Raw genomic sequence first — 18,706 nt, forward strand, 5'->3', positions numbered from 1 at the left:
ATTGTCTAAAACGCTCTTATGTTATTACGGTGTAAATGTTGGGGGTGTGATATGTAATAGCTTTGGCATTGCGGTATGGTCATATGACTAATGTATCCGGATGTCTAACCGAAATTATCACAATAATAATAATTACATTTTTTTTATTGCCATAGATATAAGAACTATTGCAGGTAGCTAATGAACATTGAACATAAATTTCATCAGATTAGTTAGATACTTGGATACAATTTTTTTAAATATAATATATAAAATTAATCACAAGAAAAAAAGGATACACACTTTTATACTATGTGAAACTCAAGTTACAATAACAAATGTAAGTAAAAATACAATTATAATTATGGTTTGGCTTATATTGTATAATTATATTATATATTATGGTTATACGTGTGTTAATACATTTTTATATCTACAAGATTGGACATCATTTGTAAATTAATTAATTTTTTCTGAGCATATTTTATATATTATTAATATGCACCATGTAGAAGTTAACATATTATCTATGTGGTAGAATAATTTGTCTAGCTTTTATTTTCTGTCGTATCTATAATTCGGTAAACAGCGAGTAGTTGGCTCAGATATTTATCTAGGAGTTCCCTATTATCACAAGGAAGAATGGTGCATTTGTTTATTATAATATGAATTATTATTAAACAATTTAATCTCATTTTTGAAGTTATCGGTTATATCGGATGACTTAAGAAAACCATAATAATATAAAATGTATAATTATATATATATTGTGCTTATTGAAGCAATGGCGTTCTCTGTAGCTATACGTAATAACACCTGTACAAAATAAATTCATATTATGTCTGACAAATTAAGATTACTGAGATACTCGTTAAGTCGCTATCGCGAGCATCGCATCGGTGTTTTTCGATTTCCACACTGTGAAGTATTCCACCCTTATAGACAACAGTGGTCGTGACGGATTTTGTTTTGATGTTAATCTCGTATCGATAACACGTTACCTAATATATAATATTGTGTTTGGAACTAATGATCGCTAGTAAGTAATTCTTATTTCTCGATATATTTTTGTCATTGTTGACGTCTTCATCAGTAAAAAAAAGAAAACCGAATCACGGGCGCGCTTCTTCATTATATTATTGCGTCCCGACAATCCGTGTATAGGTATATAATAATATGTGGGTCATGTAATAACAAACTATACTATAGTGCGAGAAAATGCAAGTCACACAAGCACACAAATAGGGGTCGAAAGCAAAGTAAACCCCTTCCGACAGGGTTGATATATTATTACTGTAATCAATGATAGCGAATGCATACAGCTAGCTATATATATATATTTATTTATATTCATCGGCGCACAATGAACGTATTGATCAAAGGATGAAGAAAATAACATGATGAACCTTGACCAAGAATTCCGGGAGAAAAAAAAAACCAATAGCTGCCTCACTCCCTCGGTTTTGAATCTGAAAATATATTACGTATAAGGGATGACGGATAAAAAGCATAACATTATAGGAAAATTCCGACAGTTTCGTGACTCATATTTATATTTATATGCGTATAATATAATGCGGTATATTATAATAATATGTGAACGCCATAAGGTATGAACCGCGTCTGGAGGTTATGCGTCGACGGCTTTGGGGCTAAAACAAAAACGTTCTTAAATGTAATTTGCGTACTCGTTACCGGACATAACATGAATATAAATGATTTTTGATGGCGCGCACTGCACACATAGGCATAATAATATTATAAACGTCAATACGCTCGGCCCGTTTCGATGATCAAAATATCCCGAGGGATTTTTATAGTCCGTGCTACAAGGACAGGTGCTCCTTGTTAACACTTTCGTATATATAATAATATTATTTATATATTATACAGTCGAACGCGGCGCAAACATAATACGCCACGGTAGCCACGTTAACTGCAGAACGGTTTATTATTCTTCGGGCCCACATAATATATTATATTATATTGTATATACCTATATGTAGACCGACACAGGATACACTTACATATTATACGCGTGTGTTGTATTATGCGTGTACTTCGGAAACGTTGCACTATATTTATATACGATATTATTTTATGTGGGTTACGGTCATGGTATTTATATTTATATTTTTTTCTCTCGCCCCGATAATAATAATTAAGGCTGTTAAGAAACCGAAAATCAAAAGAGTCTGGGGTCTCATTATATAATATATAATATGTTACGTTTGGAACGCTATTTACTAACAAAAGTGTACGAAATGTCAGTGAAATTACGATGAGCGGCAGATATCATTTGTGCGTCCCTAAATATCTTACCAGGATAAGTCGGACAAACAAAAGGATCACACTGTGCAGGACTAATACGCCCAAGACACCCCGTTGACCCCGTTGAAGTGTCTGCAGCGGCAAACCGACGGTTCTCGTGTAATATACGTGTGTCGGTAAACGAATTTTTGGCGCGCGCGTTATACGAATAATTAGAAATCCGTTACTGTGAAGTATATACGTTGTCTATTTATTAATATCGTTTCGTTTAAAAAAACCAAAACGACGAATTTTATACTAAGATGAAAAATGTATAAAATATATCGAGTTGCACAATATGATATATAATATGATTTCTATTCGCCACAGTCAAAAACGTATAATATCAAATGTAGTTGTTAAAACAACGTTATCCATTCCTCGTCATGAATCCAATTTTATCAAACATTAATGTAATTAGGCGTAGCCGTTAATCATTTTAACTCTTTTATCGTTGAGCCTTCGATTGAGTTTAAATCAATTGTATAAAATATACAAATGGTATAACTTATACGTTATTTGAATCCAATGTAAACTACTTCAAGTTTTTTTAAACACCTGTATGTTATTAAATAATAAATTAAAAATATTATTGTTATGCTATGTATTATGTATTTTATATAACAAAATAATATTAAAATATTGTGTTCTAACTATATATTGTTGGTAATAATTATTATATTTACTAGCCTTATAAATCTTCAGTTCTATTAGTGTAAATGAAGTGTGTTTTGAAGACGAGTATACATATGTATAATATATTTTAGCTAGTAGCATAATATTTTGATCAATACTTAATACTTATAAAGTTATTGTCTTTTTTTTTATATGGAAAAATGTACATTTTTAATTCAAAATATCGTTTAACTTTAATTTTAATTTTAAATATATAATATAATATAATTTAAATTAAGTATAGTTTTACCACCTGAGCAATATAAAATTTCACACAATTTCATCAAACCTACAATTTTATTACAAATAATAATACTTTTAAATAACTTAAATCGATGTATATGAATAAAGTCAATTATTATACATTCAAGTTTATGTTGTTTATATTATTTTATTTTATTTTTTGTATTATATTGTATAATATAAACGAATCCTCGTGTAGGTGTTAGTAAAAAAAAAATTTATGATATAGTATATTTTATATACATTTTTATTTCACTGGTAAGTGGTATGTACCACTTTGTGGTATTATACATTAGGTGTTGAGTGGGTCAGTTTTATAGATAAGAGTTAAATTTGAATTCAATGATATATTATCATTGTTTACGAAAAACGATTTTGATTTCTATGATATATAATTGATATAGCTATAATAGTCATTTATTTTACTTTTAGTTTAACAGTAGCCAGTAGGTTGATATATTTTTTTGAAAATATTTCATTTATTATACTAGATATTATAATATTATTATAGATAAAATATTTATATCATATTTTACCAACTGAAGTTATTTAAGTGAATAATTCAAAATTATAATAACACATTTTTAACTGTAAATGCAGTAAAACAGTAAAAATGTATTCATATTTTAAAATAAATCAATTATGTTATTGCATTTAGAAAAATTCATAACAACATAATATAATATGTAAAAGTTTCAAGTTCCAATGAATAATATATTTAAATTTTAACAAAATAATTAACATCGATATTTATCGTTTAAATAAGTTTTTTTTTGTCTAAGATTGGACTTAAAATATCTATGCAAAAATAATTCCTTTCATATATTTTTTAGGTTTTATATCATATGAACTGTTTATAAAGTTATAACAAATCTTATATTATTACATTTTCAAATCCTAGGTATTAGAAGAAAAAAATGTATAAATTTCTAATTACAAAATAATTTGCTAATTTTCCCAAATTTTATGAATTTTGTAGAAATTTTAAATTTAACGCTTATAAAAAAATATTGTGACTAAAATTATTTTAGATAATTTTTAATTAACAAATTAACAACTTATTAGGATCTTTTTATTAAAACTGAATCATTTCTACCTACCGAATATTTTTAATCAACATTTCTATAAAGAACAAATTAAAAAATATTTAAAATTGCTCATCTCTATAAATAATTCAAAACTATTCAAAATATTTGAAAACTTTTTCGTAAATATAAAACGATAATATAAATATTTGTTGAAAATTTCAAGTATACACAGTAAATCGTTTTTAACAAAATCGATGTTGTAGGAAATTGGATTCATATTTTTCCTTAATTTTATTTATTTTTCGTTTTTTCCGATTATAAAAAAATCGTACAGTGGATTTTTTGCTTTTCCCCAAATACAAATTAGATCCAATTTTCTACTAGTAACCACCCCTATATTTGAAATTAAAGTATTTTTACTGTCCCAAAAGGTTAGGTAAAATCAATCGGAGCATTAGGATTCTAAAATATGAAACTTTGTATAATATAATAATATATGGTTTCTCCGAAAAATAAACCTTAACAGTTTCTTTTTCTTTTTGTTGAAATCAATTGAGTACTAAATCTTCTACTGTTACTTCTATTATTCACTCTAAAATGTTTCATTTGGTTCCGGAACACCTTTTATTTATTATGGAAGTGACCCACATGTATATAAAACGGTTACTTAACAATTGTAACGAAAAAGAGAATGATACAAGTTTTATAGTTAATTATCAGACATTTGAAAATTATTATGAAGTACAATGTTTTTTCCTTTTTCACACCATTAAAAGGGACCGATTACCATCTAAAGAACCGGCGCTGCTATTCTGATGAGTCTATGTCACAGCAGGGATCAATTACAGCGTCTACAATATATTTTGTCCCCTTCTTTAGGTGTTGAAACAATTCAAATTTTTTCCGCATATCCAAAAATACGCCGAAACGAAATACATTTATTCGACATGCATAATGCTGTACGACAGACGTCCGAAAGGCAACGAAAAACCGAAGGTCATAAATAACGTTGTGTTTTTTTTTTTTTGGAGTTTCAAGGTGCGAATATCATTTGTCATGGAAATTAATTTTGTAAAAAAAAAAAAACAATATTTTTAAGGGGAGAGTGTTACCTCTATTACCTCATTGCCTGCAGACACGGTGCATTCGCGAAAGTTTGTACATATGTATAAAGAATGCGAATAAAATCGAACCAGCTCACAAAAGACCTCGCGTGAACCACCAAAAAAACGCAGTATAATTATATAAAGGGTAACTAGGCTCATATTTTTAGTTTTTATTTTTATTTGTATTGTGTTCAATAATAATATTATTTAAGAAATAAGAACTGTATAATCATACACGCTACTTATGTTTGCACCAGTCTTTCTATTCAGCAAACAGTACTATACACAAAACCGATGGTAATTGAAAAAAAATTATATATTTAAGTATAAATATTATAATTGAACCCTGGCCGATATAATTTCTATATTATATTCGATGGGTATGACTGAAGACTTCCCGACATTGTTTCACTACTGGTTAGGTCAGGTACTACAATGGAAATTGTATGTTTTTTTTTCTTTTTTCGTTATTGTTATATTATTTAATAAAACGCTGCCGTATTCATTTTAAACAGTAATTGCATTCGTTTCATTTTCAACAGACACGCGATTCTCCAAATATTATACAGTACTTACACAAATTATCTTCACAACAAAATCTCGGCTTTTTTTAATTACAGAGATAAAGTAATCCCAGACGGTGGTTGATCGCATTGTACGTGTCCGACAGGAAGTGGACTTTTTTTAAGAACTGGTTTCGACCACTGCTATTTCATTCATACACAACTTCCACAAATTCGTGTCTGTAGTAACCGATATTCATATCAGCTATTAGTAGAAATCAAAAGTATTCGCTTACACAATTGACTTGGACTATTTGCATTAACCTGTCATCGATTTCTGCCATTCATAGTTGTAGAAACGTCTTAATCCATTCATAGTTAAACGTCTAAATCCATTATTCATTCTCCGATTTCTCACTCAACACTCCGACTACCGTTCAAACTGTTAAAAGAATAATGTTAATGGAAAAATCAAATAGACTACTAGCTATACTATAATATTGTATTATTGTCTATTGAAGTCTGTACAAAACAAACAATATTCTAACCATGTATAATAATATTATTATGTATTTGCATACAAGTCGTTCATATACGTATTTTATAGATTTATAGTAAAAAATAAACTCAGGTCATCATGTATTTTTTATATGATACAATAGAAAAATTTAACTAAAATAAATTATAATATATTTATGAATATGATAATTCACAGAAATTAATTACATTTATTAATTCAGTTATATACAAGTTTTATATAATAGGTGAAACAAAATATATTATATGACTTGTTATAAACGCAAGAGATTGCATTTATTCAATCATAAATGTTTTTTGTTAAAATTAATGAAGTTTATTATACATTTGTATCATACAACTCATATAAGTCTTAGATAGTTCATTTGGTCATAAAGTTAAATCTCCGCAAATTGTATGTACAATGAATTTTACCTATAAAATAAATAAATGATTAATAATGAGCATAATAATAAATAATTATTATAATATAGTTTCACTAGTTCCAGTAGCTGCTATTGAACTAAATTAAAAAAAAATGAGAATAGGTAGCCTTAAACGTCTGCTAGTAAGTTTAAACTTTTTTAAGTTTATGTGATGATGCAACTAACACAGTAATTAAAAATGATAAATCTATCTTTATCAATAGAGATTTTACAATTTCGATTAGAATAAGCAACGATAAAAAATTATTTTGGATTTTGTAGTTATTCAATAAATAGCAATGTTGCACAATTTTCACTTGTTTTCAATCGAATGCATACGGTCTATGATTTGAAATGCAAAGGAGTTATTGCATCGCATGGAGATCATATTATGTTGTATTTTAAAGTTATAAGTTTCATTTATTTTATTACATTGTAAAACACGCTCGGGTTATAATAGTTGGTTTTTCTCCTAAAAGTCATTTTAGTAAAAATAATAATATGTTATTCAAAAAATTAAATTAATAGAGAGTAGAACAATTTGATTTTAATGAGTGCACGCCGTAGTTTCTGTATAGAAATAACGGAACATTTTAATATACGTAAACACACCTAATATATACGTATTACGACTAATACGTTATAAGTATATATTTTATGAATATTAGATTGATTTTCGGTTTATTTTTTTTTGAAGTATTCAAATTATCTTAAAAATTACGTTCAAATAATAATACTGATTTATATTAAATCACGTAAGGTCAAGGTATTAAATATGATTTTCTAATAATCTAATCTATTAAGATTGTTAGTTTGACAAGACATAATATAATTGAGGAAAAAGTGTAATGTTTAAGCATTTTACACAGGTATCTTGAATCTATACATCGTCTAGAGGTCAGACTCGATAACATTTATCGAATGCAGGCGAATATTGCAAGAGTGCAAGACCATAATAATTTGATTGTTAAAGACTACCAAGAATGGATCGTCTACCAAGAAAATATGGCGTAATTTAATTGTTTTGACATTCAACAATTTTAAGAAGAAAATGATTTTAGATAAAGGGTTAAAAAATAATATATGTTTTTTTTTCGGGTGAATCGTGCGTTTTATATTCGTGAACATTGCAGTTTATTGAATAAGATTACATTAACAATACATTTTTTTTTCTTGCATGGTGGCTCACTACAAGCAGCTATTATTATATTATAATACAACATAATATTATTAATACGTATATATTTAACGAACACACCATCCGAAAACCGGATATGCGCATATTATTATTATATAATGTATACTATAGATATACCTAAATTGATTTTCGTGTGGCACACGATACACGCGGACCGTCATGATTGTTCAAATCGTACTCATCGTGATATTATGATATTGCTCGAGTAGTAATCATTTAAATAAAATAAAAATAAAACGCGACCCGCAATAGTAATGTAATACGTAATAATAATATCGTCGGCCGTCGATAGGATTTGGCGTGCCACTAAAGAGTCACCGCCGCGGGTCAACGCGCGCGGTTTGTAGTTAAACACGTCATACTAATAACTATAATGACGGCCGCATTAGCACGCCCCCCGAGTACTCTAATTGAATATGCCGGGTCCGTAGCGTTTCTGAATATTCTGGAGAAAAAGATCGGAAAAAAATAGTAATAAATATAATATAATATTAATAATAATAAAAAAACACATGTACACACAAAACCGAACGAACCTATGACGCGTCGTAGACCCGGACGGGAAAAAAATCCATCCGTCATCGCGGGTCCAAATCGGCGTGTCGGCATCGATCGAGGTGTTATTACTATTAGATAATCATATAGCGTGTAGGTCTTTTTTCCTTTACATAATACACTAATCAATTATTCTGGGCGCCTGTTATTTTTTATATATATCGTGTATATTTTTTTTTTTGGTCTTTTCGGCTTTTCATCGTCGCAAGCTAATGATCTAGTCCATATATTTAGAACGCGAACTATATAATAATACACCTATAATATATGCGCTACAACACGATCCAAAACTACTATTTTGCGAATATATTATATATACCTAATACGCGTGTGTATGATCGCTACTGATACATAGTTATTTTTGATAACTTCATCAATATCGAGCTATTATGTGTTCAGAAATCGCGTGTAAAAACGAAAGATCTCAAATGGGTTAGACTATTTATAATAATATATAGGCACTATGTTGCTCAGTTGCTTCTGTTTATATATTACACTTATTATCCTCGTTCATTGTTTTTATCGAGAAAAAATGTAATTATAGTAGAATAAAACTTTTATTAAAAAAAAAATTTAGCACTTTTAAGATATTTTATACTTTATATTAATCAAATTATAACAATACTTGATTTAATATTCGTTCAACGTATACTTAATTCTAATTTAATAATGTACGATAATATAATATTAAATATTAATATTCTTGCATTAAATTTGAATAACAAACATTATATTTTATTATTATATACATTACAAATACAGCAATATTTTACTAATATACCAAATATTATGTATACCTCATCTACTCATAAAATTTATAAAAATGGTCAGTGACTTCAACGCACAACACAAATCAACAATAATAACATAATATATCATATATTAATTCAATAGCAAAATTCTCACATAGAACAAATTTAGATCATTTTCGATCTATTTTGTAAGACAAAACCACATATCTTCTACAATATTATTTTAATATAATATTATGGTCACTAGTCGGTACTCATCATGAAACCCATATTATAGCGTCCTATATACGATACCTAATCGCCGTTTAATGCATACGACCAATACGTGTGTCACTATATATATTATATTTTAATACAATACTTTATCCTGCAAGCCCAACTATATTGGATACTCGACAAAAACGCCGTTTTGCGGTTTTTTCATCTCACGAATTATTTCGTGTTGGTCGCACTCCCTCCGGATACGCATCGGTTTTGAATTCCGGTCGCGGCGTTCCACGTATCTAAGGTTGACGTGTAAAAATAGATAACTGAAACTTGTGCGCCGTAATCGACTTCCCTATATATACTCGGAGTATAATATATACAAATATCCTATCAACGTGATATACGATCCACCCTCATCCGCCCGTCGATGCGACATCACGAATTTTATAAGCATTAGCACAATTATTATACCAAAAAGTCGTCGAAGTGAAAAGGAAACCCGTAATAGATGTTTATACTCGTACGTTGCCTTTTAAAATTATGAAAACATTATGGAAACAATAACAATAAGTTATCCAAAACCAATGATTCCACTGTCTTAGGTGCTTTTTAGGGTTATTACCTAACGTATAATAATACACAATTATCATAATAGTATAAATCGTGTGACCAAAGACCAACAGTTTACCACACATTTAATATTCACTGTTGTCATAATCATGTCGTTCATTTAATATTTTAATATATACAAATAAATACTGAGATACAATATAAATGAAGTTCGTAACTTTTTGTAGTGTTTTCACACAACATAACTATTGGTGTATAATAGGTATAGTTAATTACGTCAAACTCATAAAACATATTATGTTATTAAAATACATATATTGAGTTATAACTTAATAATATAATAATGTGTTGGAGTATAAGACTGTAAAAAGTTATGACCGTGAAAATATACTACAGATCAAACAGATTCGTCAAATAAGTTCAGACTACGACGCGAAATACGCGGTGCCTATATCACATATATTCAGCTACACTATTCGATGTGGTGCATTAAAGTCTCTTCGAAACATGTACTGGTGTCTGGTAGGTACTTATACTAATAAATTGCAATACCATATTAACACAAAAATATGCACATTATAATAGGTATGCATAGGAACAGTAAATAGATGATGCAAATCATATATCTGACAAAAAATAGTATGATAATAATAATTATTAATTTAATATTAAAATTAAGTATATTGTATTAGTTTGTCCACATAAAAGGGGCAATATAATATTATAACTTGCTCAATCATAGTTATTTGAATCGATTATTGGTCTTTCTCCGATTATAAATTATAAATTATATAAATTTCTAATCACTATATTCAAAAAAGGTACATCGATTTTTATTTTCATCTGCAACGGCGTCAGTGACGCGCCACCAGTTGTTAACGATAAACGAGATGTGTGACAATCACCTTTAGAAGTGGACAATACAGAATTGGTCAAAATAAAATAATAATAAAGTAAAATTGGTTTCAGTGACTAGCAATTCAATTAAGTGTTTAACCATTGCCTAGATATTTTTAATACTGTGAAGAGTGTGTAAAATAGGAAAGAAGGTGTTGTTGCTAAAATATACAACGTTTTATTACCGCGGCTAGCCTGGTGTGAGTTTGAAAACCATCGAACCTGAATTATATAATAATATATTCATTATTATATTATTTAAATACTTAAGTTATTATTAAAAATCATTAGATATAAACCTACTCAATACTCGTACATCATTATTTATGTTGTCGGCCATCATTTTTTTTTATCTATTTGTGAATATTAATAATTTGAAACTACACGATTAAAAAAATGTCCCTATTATAAAATATTATATTGGCACCTGCGGGTTTCCGCGTTGCCGTCCTTAGGCAATGGCCTAACTCACTAGTGACAGTTCTGTTCAATATTGTTATACCAGTATATGGTGAAACACAATCCCTACAAAAGTGGACACTTTTAAATTTCCCGGCAAAAATATACGACACAATATGAGGGTGTTAAACCTTTCAAAAGAGTATACTATAAGTAATGGTGGACGTGAACACTAGAAACCGACACAATGATTATAAATTATCTTTCATCAATGGATATAACAATATTATCTTAGCAAAAAAAAAATACATATATTATATGTATACTTATTATCTTATATACGTTTTGTATTCATATTTTCCTATCTCAAGGATTATATTTCTATTTAGATGACAATTTTCCCATAGAAGACAATACATAAGTAATAATGTCAGAAGTGGTAAATGTTTTAATGAAGACGATTATAATATTATTTATATACTATACGAGCGAAGAAGAAACCGACCAATATGTAGGTATACCTATATTGTATAATAGTGTAGGGTCGTTGCTGGTTCTGCATCGGCGGCGGCGGCGGCGGCGGCACCGTTCTATTTGTCGGGCCGCGTGCGACCGGGGCGGAGCGTGTTGTGGGGAGAACGTTTATAAAACGCGTTACCGGTCCCTTCCGGCCGATCAGTAGCTCTCGGCTAACCACAACGCGCACACGTACACCCGTAATCCGTCACAAGAATATTCGTTTACGCACACGACATTTTACACGACGCGATTTAATTCGTACCACACGTGCGACCGTCGCGTTATATTATTTATTATATCATTTAACATTTAATAGTGATATATTCGAGTGTTGAACAACATACCGTATTACAGTGCGTATTTAACGGATCGCAAAAAGATTTTCGCGGTATAATAATCGTTATTTGTCCACGAGTTTTCCGGCCGACCGTAACACGACAACAAAATGGCGTCGGTGCTGAACCTGAACTACGGCGTGTACTTCGGCGGTGACCGGTACGACGTCGATCAGTACGACCTGTCGGCCAGCGACACGCTTCGCGCCGTCTACGAGGCGGCTTTCTCCAGCGGCGGCGCGGGCGGCGTCGTCGGACCGTCCTCGTCGGTGGCGTCACCGGACCAGGGGCGAGTCGGCGAACCGGCGTCGATGATGGGCGTCGTGAGAGGCGGTTCGCCGGCGGGTTCCGCGTGCACGGTGGTCACCACTGCGTCCACGACGACGGCCTCGTCCTCTTCTTGCGCCGGCGACGATCCCAAGTCGCCGTACGGAGGCTTCGGCGGCAGTGGCGGCGACGCGGCCCTCGACTTCGGCACCTACGACGACGGGCTGGGCGGTGAACTGGCGAGCGGCGACGACGGGTGCACGGACGTGGTGACGAAGAAACGCCGGTTGGCCGCCAACGCCCGGGAACGGCGGCGCATGCAGAACCTGAACAAGGCGTTCGACCGGCTCCGCACCGTGTTGCCCACGCTCGGCAACGACCGACAGCTGTCCAAGTACGAGACCCTGCAGATGGCCCAGACCTATATCACGGCCCTGTACGATCTGCTCCAGTGATCGGCTCCTGCTCAAGACTGCTCCTCGACTGCGGGTCCCGCAGGACGAAACAATCCTCCGCGAGACGTATATACGGTGGTATAGGTACCTATAATAGTAATGATATATTATGGCGAATTTGTCGCAATGATATTACCTTACCTATATATATATATATATTATAATAGTATATCGGGCATGACGTTATTGGCGTCGTAATTTATTATTATATTCTTTTAGACTCACGATTCATTTAGAATATTCGTTACATCCCCTCTGGACGCATTATATACATAAATGGTATTACTATAGTGGTCGTTTTTTTATGTACACAGTATACTGTTTAACCATCTAGTCAGTGGCCGGTTTACGGGTGGTAAATATAATATTGTGTTGAACAACAGTTTTTAATTATTTTATTTTTACAAAATAGATAATACGTAATTTTATTAATATAATATATACATTCAATATGATGCATAAATAAAATGTCGATGTTTTTTTTTTAATAAATATGATGTCTTTAAAATACACAATATTAAGTGCCGTCACCGAAAAACGTGAAAAATCAGCCACTGTCACGTGTCACGACACACGAGTATAATATTATAAATTATTATAGTGATAATATGTCAACGATTTTTCGATTATTTCTACCTCAATTAGATCGCGAATCGAGTACACATAATATTATATAATTATTATTATTATTATTATTTTATTGTTATATATTATCACCCTAGTCTGATGTTTATTATTATATTTTGTACATCTAACAGTAGTGTGTAAGCGTTATTTTTATGACGATATTTGGTATACGCAACGCGTTGTCCGGCTTGTAAATATATAATATCACTATCGCGATCGTAAAATATGTCGGTACGCATCCTCGTCTGTCGAAGATCGTCCAAAGTAGATTGAAAAATCGCCAATCTTTGTGTGCGCGTGTGCCCGACCAAATTATTATACAATACCTTTCCGTCCTCAGATATATAATATTATTATTATTATTATTATTAGCCTATTCGCCAAAAACTGTGATAATTATTGTATACTTATACGTATATTGTATTTGTATATTAGACGTTAAGTATAATATTATATTTTGTAATTTATGTTTTATTATATATATTTTTTTTATTATATTATTACTGTGTACATAAATATTATTATATATAGAGATTATAAAGTGCTCAACAATAAAGAAAAAAAATTGTCTCTACTCAAAATCTCAAAATATTACGGCTTGTATATTTTTTTATTATTTACACCTTTTACTCACCAACGTGATAAATATCACGATGTTATTACATATTATTATAATTATCATCATCGTCAACACGTAGCACGTGGGGCGGAGACGATAATATTATTTCCGATACGATCGCGGTGCAGCGATGATGGGCGTCGTATAATATGATATTATAACTTCTTGACCTTTTTTCCCTTGTGTTTCCCCCCTGTCCCACTGCAGTTAAATAATACAACGTTAATTGAGTAGGCAACACGTTACGGAGAAAAAGCGTATGAAAAAAAAATCTCTAAAGAGAAAAGGGTAACAATGGCAGACGACTTCCGTTCACACCGAAATCTCGGAACCAAGGGTGAGTCTTCATCTCGTCTAAGACAAAAGTCGGAGTGAACTACTCGTCTTTCTCACGGACTCGCTGTATGCCTTATGTGTGTGGGTACACTCGAGGGCAACAATAAAACGTAGTTATATATTATATTGTTGAACGGCATCGATTTATGGTGTTATAGAATACTTTTTTGGGGGTTTATTATTATTATGATTTTCTTTTTCACTCAAAACTGTAACTATATATATATATATATATATAATATGATATAGGTACACGTTTCGAAACGTGTGATATTCGTTTGTTAGGAATTACAACAACAATGATAATTAAAGGGCCACCGATATAGACGTGCGGAGACGGATGTATCACAAAAAATATTATACACTCAGTTATATAATATATACGTATAGGTACACTGCTCAAAGTGGCACATTTCCACACGTCAATGCCAACAGCTTCATAACTACATTTTCTGACAAGGGTTGGGCGCAAACCCTCAATCTAAATAATGGACAATATATTAAAATAATAATAATAATGATTGCACTCAACTGCTAATAATCTGAAGCACGGCGGACGCCGTCTATTATATTGTTATATATTATTATTATAATAAAGCGCGGCGAACGGTAATGTATATATTGTAATAACAGTATTAAGTATAATAATTATTATTTATTCTTAACACCGGACGGGTAAAAAACAAATGGTACTTATTATACGTTGTGTCAAATTCAAAAAACAATATTGAGACTTTGTAGTTTGTATTTTTTTTCTCGTTAAACACTTTAAATAACAGTAGTTCACAGTTTAAACCATTACATATTTGATGCAATATAAAATAACTTCGGATATTATATTAAATTTTATATTTAAACTATTTTATTATACAGAACTATAACGCTATACTAATGTCCGAATGCATATTGTGGTAACATTATACAACATTTTGCTTCGACATATACTTGGAGTCTAGAGATATACTGAAAATCGAAATTAAATTTTATTTCAAATTTAATTTAAATACAAAAGAGCAAATTAAAATTTTTTAAATTTAATAAATTAAGTATATTATAATATTGTAATATTAAACAATCACTTCTTTTAAATAAATATCGACATTGTGCGAATTATTTGTATGTGTGTGTGTTATAATGATTTTCTTACAGTCGCATGGACAGAAATATTCAAATGATCTACATAGTCATAGTTAATTGTACGACAGTTATGATGGTTTAGATTAGGTTTAATAGCCAATAATTCGATAACCGTTTAAAAAACCAAATTTAATTTTTACAAGTGACAAAGCATTTTACTACTACATACACTACTATACTTTTTTCTGTAGGAATTAATTTTGTGTGAAAAATTGTGTATAGGCACGTCACAATTACATAATATACTTAGGTAATTTGCGTAATTTGTACTATTCGTTATTAAATTACCCACATGATCGCCTAAATTCAATAATAATACAATATAGTAAAAATAAATACAAATAATATGTTAAATAGGTACATTTTTTTTTTAGTTCAAAGATAAATTTATTAAATTTAACTTTCGACAAGCAAGCTTACAAGAAACTTAAACTTAACCATGAGAGTCTAGTATTGATTCGACAATATTTATTGCCGATAGCCAGAGTACGAATGTAACCAAGAATGTACTCAGCAACCTGACGTTAGATAGCAATTCCTATAGTTACTAAATTTAACATTAGAAGAAGATTATAATATATTTCCATGTCACGAAGACGTAAAACCACGAGAGATATAAAGTTTGGTATATCTGTTTAAAATATATATGTAGACATTTCTGCGTTACCTGTTTTGTATTTTTGTTGTCGTTTTAAATTTTAATAGCAGAATCAATAAACTTGATAGTAATTAATTTGATTAACAAGCAGCTGTACTGCAGGTAGACATATCGAATAATGTAAACTTTAAGAGCTGAGTCTCTACCAATAGTGCCAAGTACCACAAATGTAAATTAAACACATTTTAATATATATAATTTCAACAAAGACATTTTAAGTGATACATCATTATCCAGTTAATGATGTGTAGCCATAATAAATTGTAAATGTATTAATCTATAGTCATTTTTGTTTTTAATGGAAATTTAAAAAAAATTGGTATATATATATTACAATTTTTATGTTTTTATACTTATATATAAGATAACAATTATATTCAAACAGGCACGAAAAAAATATCTTAATCTTTAATAAAATAAAATTTTTTTTGAACATTCAGCTGACTGAAATTTTGGTTCCGGGGTTGAAGACCTATAATAATAGGTATAATGATGGCAGTCCTAACCACTGTCGAAGTGCATTACCCGTGCATATATTTCCATTTTAATTTGTTTTATACTTTAAGTCTTAAACTGTGGTGGTAATGGTATGTACGTATTATATATTATATATATAGTGACAAGACACGAATTTTCTTCGCACAACGATAAGTGTATAATAATATAATATAGTTTCAACAATTACAAACGTTATCAGACACCGTCGTAGATAATACAGCAATGGAAATTCCTCGATCGAATACCGTGAGAAAGTCCGGCTGACCGGTAAATCGTCGGTCTGGTCCGAATGTAATATATACACTTAATGATATATTATAATGTACGTCCGAGAGATTTGGGTTTTGCGAGTACTTAAGAGTATACTATATTGTATATTCGGCCGGCCAAAAATCGGTACAGGATTTCAGATTTTTTTTTTCAAGTCGGCCGAGTCTCGCTGTCTAACCCGCACCGTCCACTTTTGATGATATATAAAAATACGAAATAATTGCCCTCCGTCGTCAGTGCACGTCAATCAACCGCGTGCTTTACCATTTCGCGATGTGCGCGCATACTATCATATATACATATACATATAGTATCTCTGCGGATCCTCTCGATTTTTTCTTTTTTTTTGGTTCCACCTAAATGGGCAATTACAGTCGCGCGTTCTCGCAGACACGTTTAATTATCGTCGTTATAATATATATTAAACATGGACGTGTGCGAGTGTGTGTACGAAATTTTGTGTTTTTTCTTTACCCTAACGGGTTCTTACCTTTTTTGAGTGTGTATAATTTGCAAGAGCGGAATGCGTATATCCATCTACAGCACGTGTGTATAGGTATACTGTTATTGTATAATGCGCATGTATGCGTCGTTTCCAAAACGCTAATCAGCGGATAATAACTATATGCGAGCCCTGTCCGGACTACATTATATATTGTAGTGAAATAAAAGAATTTGACTTTTTATTTGACGGTATAAACGCGAACGCGGCTGTGGCCGGCGGTGAGCGGGTAAACGGGGAGGTAAGAGTGTGCGTGTGTGTGTGAGAGAGAGAGTGAGCGAGTGGAGATCGCGAGAGAGAACAACCGTTCCAACACGAATTGTCACAAATCTGGGCGGCGCCCGGGTGACTATACCTATATTAGGTATAAGTTATATAACCCGTAATTATTATTATCCGAACGATATTTTATATGTATTATTAAATATATTTACCTGGGCCTATTGAACGGCGCCGACAGTCTATTTACGTAAAGCAATTATACTCCGCGGGATCGAATTAATATTTGACATTTTAGGCGTACTTTTCATTTTTAGCCTCAGTCCCCTCCTCCTGCCACAGACTGCTGAATAACGGAGATGCCCCTCGACGGCAGCGTTCAAGAAAATGTTTGGTATAACTGATCGATGATATAATATACAACTTTGATCAAACAGTTGACGGTTTGTTGTGGTTAAAAAGCACTTTTGTTTTTATTTAAATAAGCTTTAGTGACAACCATTGTGGCTTTGGTCGTATTGTTGTTTTAATTACATTTTTGCGAATTATATACGAATATACGATTGAAAAATTATTTATTTTATACGATATTTTATATATTTTATTTTAACGTGAATTATATTTTCTGACCAATAACCTTGAATTGAAAAAGGATTTAAAAGAGGAGTTATAGTCAAACTGAGATGTACATTTTTTTGAATACTTTAAAACGTTTACCTCTATAATTGTATGTGTGCGCCATGGAACTTGCATATTTTTAAATGAAAACAAGTATTTTATGTTTAGCAGACTAAATTTGTTTAAGTCATTTTAGCCTTTTAGCCATGGACTCTGAAATAATAATTGACTGAATTAAAACGAATTAAAATTAAATTAAAAATACACGAAGCCGCCACATAGA

The 18,706-nt window shown here is 31.1% G+C and overlaps 1 protein-coding gene across 1 annotated transcript; it reads left to right on the top strand.

Annotated features, from left to right (window-relative positions):
• Nucleotides 1–12,028: 12,028 nt before the first annotated feature.
• Nucleotides 12,029–14,140, top strand: LOC132922760 (twist-related protein 1-like). Its single transcript, XM_060986448.1, has one exon. It carries the CDS (start codon nt 12,328–12,330, stop codon nt 12,937–12,939), a length of 612 nt encoding a protein of 203 aa, XP_060842431.1. The 5' UTR covers nt 12,029–12,327; the 3' UTR covers nt 12,940–14,140.
• Nucleotides 14,141–18,706: the final 4,566 nt, after the last annotated feature.

Source organism: Rhopalosiphum padi, chromosome 2, assembly GCF_020882245.1.
Source record: "Rhopalosiphum padi isolate XX-2018 chromosome 2, ASM2088224v1, whole genome shotgun sequence".
NCBI classification, from domain to species: domain Eukaryota; kingdom Metazoa; phylum Arthropoda; class Insecta; order Hemiptera; family Aphididae; genus Rhopalosiphum; species Rhopalosiphum padi.